At 44.6% G+C, this 6,898-nt stretch overlaps 1 protein-coding gene across 1 annotated transcript; it reads left to right on the top strand.

Moving 5' to 3' along the window:
• Window positions 1–1,887: 1,887 nt before the first annotated feature.
• On the top strand, window positions 1,888–2,841 carry LOC117873357 (olfactory receptor 52R1-like). Its single transcript, XM_034762632.1, has one exon. The coding sequence runs from the start codon at window positions 1,894–1,896 to the stop codon at window positions 2,839–2,841; it is 948 nt and encodes a 315-aa protein (XP_034618523.1). The 5' UTR covers window positions 1,888–1,893.
• The last annotated feature ends 4,057 nt before the right edge of the window (window positions 2,842–6,898 follow it).

The raw sequence follows: 6,898 nt of genomic DNA, 5'->3' as shown, positions 1-6,898 counted from the left end.
ATTCTTCCGTCCTAAGTGCAGGACTCTTCACTTGTCTTTGTTGAACCTCATCAGGTTTCTTTTGGTCCAACCCTCTAATTTGTCTAGGTCCCTCTGAATCCTATCCCTACCCTCCAGCGTATCTACCACTCCTCCCAGTTTAGTGTCATCTGCAAACTTGCTGAGGGTGCAGTCCATGCCATCCTCCAGATCATTAAGGAAGATATTGAACCAAACCAGCCCCAGGACCGACCCTTGGGGCACTTCACTTCAAACCAGCTGCCAACTAGACATGGAGCCATTGGTCACTACCCGTTGAGCCCGTCGACCTAGCCAGCTTTCTATCCACCTTATAGTCCATTCATCCAGCCCATACTTCTTTAACTTGGCGGCAAGAATACTGTGGGAGACTGTATCAAAAGCTTTGCTAAAGTCAAGGAATAACACATCCACTGCTTTCCCCATATCCACAGAGCCAGTTATCTCCTCATAGAAGGCAATTAGGTCAGTCAAGCATGACTTGCCCTTGGTGAATCCATGTTGACTGTTCCCGATCACTTTCCTCTTCTCTAAGTGCTTCAGAATTGATTCCTTGAGGACCTGCTCCATGATTTTTCCAGGGACTAAGGTGAGGCTGACTGGTCTGTAGTTCCCCAGATCCCTGGATCATCCTTCTTCCTTATTGTTATCCTTAGCCCTGCCAAGCATGGATTTTTCCCTTTTGTCAGTAATGTCCCTTATCAATTTTCATAACTTCCAATTTGCATTGCTTGCTATCTATTTTCCCTTTTTACCCATTTGTATATATTGGTTTTTCCCACATAATTGCTGCCTTCACTTAGCCACTGAACTGGGTTTTTAGCCAAAGTTCTCCACCTCCTTGACTGTGGAATCGTGACTTTTTAGCTATCCAATAAACTCTTCTTAAAGAACTCCACAGTTTCATTCCCATTTTTTCTGTCTAATATTTTCCTCCCAATCAGTTTTCTTGATAATTTTCTTCTGCTTTGGGGAATTAGCCCTTTTGAAGCACTAAGTATATATAGGTATTACTGGTTGGGAACTGTTCTCTGTTTGGCCAATTGAATGTAATCAGTAATTTTCTTTATATTCCTTTCCTCTATCATATGCCCCCTTCTTTGTCTCTTCTCTAAATTAAACAGTCCCAGAATTACCAGTTTGTCCGCATATGACAGCCTTCCCCATTCTCATAGCCTGTCTCGGAAATTCTCTTTATAATGCTGTATGTTTTTTAGAGACTGGATGACCAAAACTGAGCACGTATCCAGAGCAGGTTATTCTCCATCCCATTTCTTAGGCATCCAAACATTGGCTTTGATTTGGCCACTATTGCGAATGAGCAGGTGTTTCCATGGATCTGCTATGAATGATGCCCAGGTCTTTTTCCTGAGGTGTGTTCTAGTTGGGATGTTTCCCCTGGAACATGTCTTGACAAAGGTTTGTTTTTTTTTACACTTTCAGATTTTGAGCAACCGAGTGAATGGGGAACTCCCTACAGCACGGACTCTCTAGCCTGGCTTTCATTGCATTAAGGAACAATGAGGGATAACCAGTATCCACACTTGTGTTTCCTGCTGGTGGCTATTAAGGTTTCCCACACTGTGACATGTAGAATTACTGAGGCATGGAATTGGCATTAGTAGGGCCAGTTGTTCATATTTTATTTCTCTGAGTAATGAAAATGTCATTTTTTGGTGTGTGAATCTGCTTCACCCATGAGAACAGCCTCCAGTGTTGCATGTAGTGTCTCATAATAACATTGTTTCTCCATCCAGGCATTTGTATTGTGACCATCACCCTAGAGCCTGGGCACATAAAAGAAGTCAGGAGAACATATGTTACATGCAGGACACACGGTTCTGCCTCAGACTTGGACACCTTCTCCCCTACTCTATGTCAGATTCCAACAAAACTGACATTACCAACCCCTCCACCTTCACCCTGCTGGGCATTCCTGGCCTGGAGATGGCCCATTTCTGGATCTCTATCCCCTTCTGCACTATGTACGCCGTAGCCATCTTGGGGAACTTCACCATCCTGTTCATTGTGAAGAGAGAGCCGAGCCTCCATGGCCCCATGTACTATTTCCTCTGCATGCTGGCCATCAGTGACCTGGTCCTGTCTACATCCATCCTACCAAAAATGCTGAGCATCTTCTGGTTCAATTCCAGGGAGATCGATTTCAGTGCCTGCCTCATCCAGATGTACTTCATTCACTGCTTCTTAGCGATAGAGTCTGGGATCTTTGTGGCCATGGCTTTGGATCGTTACGTGGCCATCTGTGATCCCCTGAGACATTCTACCATCCTGACAAACCCCTTTGTGGCCAAGATTGGCCTGGCCGTGGTGCTGCGCGGTGGGATGCTCGCAGTGCCGTATCCCTTCCTGGCGAGGCAATGGCCATATTGTAGAACCAACATCATCCCCCACTCGTACTGTGAGCACATGGCCGTGGTGAAGCTGGCCTGTGCTGATATCCGCATCAGTAGTTACTATGGCCTCTCTGAGGCTTTCGTGGTGATGGGTCTGGATGTGCTTTTTATCGCCATGTCCTATATCCAGATCCTCAGGGCCATTTTCAGCCTCCCCACAAAGGATGCCCAGCTCAAGACTTTTGGGACCTGCGGCTCCCACCTCTGTGTCATCTTAGCCTCTTACATCCCAGCTCTCTTCTCCTTCCTCACACACCGGTTTGGCCACAATGTGCCCCTGCATTTCCACATTCTCATTGCCAGCGCGTATGTGCTCGTGCCCCCCGTGCTAAACCCCATCATCTACGGGGTGAGGACCAAACAGATCCGGGACAGGCTACTCCGGCTACTTACTCATAAAGGGACATAGAGTTTTCTCCTCGTGCTCTGGCTCTCAGACTGAGCTCCGTGCAGAGCTGGCAGGTGACATGGTGCTGGGCCCTCTGTATGTGAACATGACAAACTGGGGAATAGGTCTATGGACAATTCAGTGGGTTGCCACCTTTCTAATGCTGGTAACTGGACCCTGAAACCCCACTCTTTGCCCCACCTCTTCTGCCAAGGCTCCTTCCCTGCTTTACCTCTTCCCCGCAAGGCCCCGCCCCTGTGACTTGCTTCTCTATTCCTCTCCCCTGTCACTTGCAGGATCATTTCCACCTCCCAAACCCAGCTACAAGGGAGACATTTCAGATTTTGGTGGGGGTGGCAACTTTAACCGTGATTCTAAGGGCTACTTAGGGCCTTGAAAACTCTAGTTTTGTGGCAGATAACTTAGCAATTAGCTGACAGGAGCTCTGTATCTAATTCTGATATAAAAGAAATACAATAAAATAAATATTAGACGCACTCAGCTCTAATACAAACATGTTCTGACATCTTGTGCCCAGTCACTTAAGGGACACTGGTTAGGTTTAAAATATTAATGTATATTCTTACTTTGTTACTAACTCTGCAGAGAGAGAGACCCAATCAGGACTCCTGGGTTCTATCTCAGCTCTGGGAGTGGACTGGGGTACAGTGCGTTACAGTGAAGGGGTGGGGAAGATACATCCATGGTCTTTATAGGAACATCAGAATGGCCAGACTGGGGCAGACCAATGGTCCATCTAGCCCAGTATCTCATCTTCCGACAGTGGAAAATGGCAGGTGCCCTAGAGGGAATGAATAGAGCGGGCAATCATCAAGTGATCCTTCCTCTGTTACCCTTTCTGAGGTTTCGGTAAACAGAGGCTAGGGACACCATCCCTGCTCATCCTGGCTAATAGCCATTGATTGACCTATCCTCCATAAATTTATCTAGGTCATATTGGAACCATGTTATAGTTCTGGCCTTCAGAACTTCCCCTGGCAAAGAGTTCCACAGGTTGACTGTGAAGAAATACTTCCTTTTTTTTGTTTTAAATCTGCTGCTGACTAATTCTATTGGCAAAAAGAACAGGAGTACTTGTGGCACCTTAGAGACTAACAAATTTATTAAAGCATAAGCTTTCATGGACTAATTCTATTGGGTGACCCTTAGTTCGTGTGTTATGAGAAAGAGTAAATAAGACTTCCTTCTTCACTTTCTCCACACCAGTCATGATTTTATAGACCTCTGTCATATCCCCCCATAGTTGTCTCTTTTCCAAGCTGAAAAGTCCCAGTCTTATTAATCTCTCCTCATATGAAGCTGTTCCATACCCCTAATCATTTGTGTTTCCCTTCTCTGCCCTTCTCTGTACCTTCCAATCCCAGTATATCTTTTTTGAGATGGGGCAACCAAATCTGCACATAGTATTCAAGATGTCGGCATACCATGGATTTATATTGAGGCAATATGGTATTTTCTGTCTTATTATTTATCCCTTTCTTTATGATTCCCAACATTCTGTTTGTTTGTTTGATTGTCACTGCCTATCGAGCAGATGTTTTAACCCTATTAACTGACATTAGATTGTATGAACTGTCTGTAGCCTTATATCTTTGGGCTTTTCCTGAGCTCTTCGCTCATCCTCCTTGCACTAAGGGGCAGGAGGCTGGGGCAGAGGCATCTGTCTATAAATAGGTTTTTCATTTATGACTATCAGCCCTAACGAGATCTCGTCTGGACAGAAGAAGGGAGTAAATGCATTCTAGATAAATTCAGTTTTCTCCAGCTTCTCTGTGGACTGGTGGGCATGGAAGGAATGGAACCTCCCAGAAGAGAGAACAGAGAGAGGAGGAGTTGGTCCGTCCCTTTAAAAACACAGAGACTGGATGAGTCAGAAGAAGCTCTGCCAGGAGAGAGGCACAAGGGCGGCAGAGGGGGCTCTGTGGTTGCAGGGCTGTGGCTGCAGCAGAGAGACAGACTCAAGGTGGAGGAAAAGACATGAATTGCAGGAGATGATCCCTAGACACCCTGCAGGGCTCTGACCAAATCCCAAAGTGTGTTCCAGGATGGTGAGGACAAATTAATGCACATTGGAAAAAAATCCCAACTATACATATGAAGTAAAGGGGTCTAAATTAGTTGTTACCACTGAGGAAAGAGATCTTGGAGTCATTGTGGATAGTTCTCTGAAAACATCCACTCAATGTGCAGCAGCAGTCAAAAATATGTTTGTGAGTGTAAATATAATGTAACTGGAATATGCTTTATGCAAAAGATCTCTTGTAATATAGCATTACAAAGCTTATAATCTACTGAATGTGTTCATCCTATTTGTATGAATGTATCATTCTTATATCTGAAGCTAGAAATATGAAGTGTTACTCTGAAGTCCTATTGTAACTATGCAAAGTGTGGGGTGTTAATGGTGGCATGGAATCTTGATGGTCCCATTAACTAGGACAATTGGTTCTGAATGGCTCTCTTTACTGGCAAACCTTCCTGGGTACGTGCAGGCCAGCCCTGAAAGAATGGAAAATGAGGTCTTACAGTGACATGTGATCAGGTCACCTGGTACTGGAATCCATCTTAAACCTGATGCTTTTCCATTTAGAAGGAGGGGTGTGGACCCAGAGAGACAAAAGATTCCTGCCTTGTGCCAAAGCTATAAAAGAGGGTGGAACAGAGCAAAGGTGGCTGCCAGTCATCAGAAATCCCCAAGTTACCACCTGAGCTGGAATGAACAAGGTCTGTAGCAAGGGAATGGATTGGGCCCAGACTAAGAAGGAGTCTAGTCTGTGAAAGAAGCTTATTGGGATATCTCTGAGGATGAGATTTACTTGTATTCAATTTCTTAAATGTATTAGCCTTAGACTGGCATGTTTTGTTTATTTTGCTTGGTAATTTACTTTGTTCTGTCTGTTATTACTTGAAACCACTTAAATTCTACTTTTTATCTTTAATAAAATCACTTTTGTTTGTTTATTAGTAAAGCCAGAGTAAGTGATTAATACCTGGGGGAGCAAACAGCTGTGCATATCTCTCTATCAGTGCTATAGAAGGCAGACAATTTATGAGTTTACCCTGTATAAGCTTTATACAGAGTAAAACGGATTTACTTCGGGTTTGGATCCCACTGGGAACTGGGTGTCTGGGTGTGATGCTCTGTACCTCAGGAGAACACCCTACACCCCCATATTCATCTTTATAAAATGATTGTGTGGTATCCAATGCAAAGTTTGTCATGTTGGGTGTCTTCAGAAGGCTCATGAGATACTGAGCATTGTTGTTATATAATATTATAGGTTATATTTTCAAGTATATAGTTATGAGGCTGAAAATGTATCCTCATGGCTTAAAGCAAGCCCAGGCAAAACTCTCAAGGAGCAGAGAGGCAGTTCACACCTCCTCAGGGCATGTATGGGACAAACCCAGCCCAGCCTCACAAGACCAAAGGATACTGGCCTAGGCAGCAACAAAAGAATCTGTTAGACCCTTGAGTGAGTCACCCCCCTTCCTCTGAGCAGTTTGGGACTGTGATGAGGTAATGCTTACCTGACTCTGAAGGGGGGCGGGGGGGGGCAAAGCCAAGAGGAAAGGAAGGACATGATAAAAGGGAGAGACATTTTGCCAGGCTCTCTCTCTTCCACCTCCATCTACAGACACCACCACCGCCAAGCGACTGAAGTGCTGATCAAAGAAGAGAGACTGACAGAAAAGTAACCAGCCAGCCTGTGGTGAGAAGCAACTATGTTTGTAAGGACACTAAATGTGTTAAGATCAGCTTAGAATGCGTTTTGCTTTTATTTCATTTGACCAAATCTGACTTGTTGTGCTTTGATTTATAATCATTTAAAATAAATCTGTTTGCTTATTCTACCTGAAGCAGTGCATTTGGTTTGAAGCATGTCAGAGACTCCCCGTGGGAGAACAAGCCTGGTACATATCAATTTCTTTGTTAAATTGATGAGCTTGCTGTGTCTAGCGGGCATAACTGGACGCTGCAAGATGGAGGTTCCTGGGGTTGTTTCTGGGACTGGAGATATTAGCTACTTCGGTTGCAAGTAGCTGGGAGCAGCTT

This window comes from Trachemys scripta, chromosome 1 (assembly GCF_013100865.1).
Source record: "Trachemys scripta elegans isolate TJP31775 chromosome 1, CAS_Tse_1.0, whole genome shotgun sequence".
Classification (NCBI taxonomy): domain Eukaryota; kingdom Metazoa; phylum Chordata; order Testudines; family Emydidae; genus Trachemys; species Trachemys scripta.
The sequence above is the reverse complement of the archived record's forward strand: the minus strand, read 5'-3'. Positions and strand labels throughout refer to the sequence as shown.

What these genes read in the sequence shown, in the direction of transcription:
- LOC117873357 (XM_034762632.1), top strand. Translation starts at nt 1,894, where the DNA reads ATGTCAGATTCCAACAAAACTGACATTACCAACCCCTCCACCTTCACC.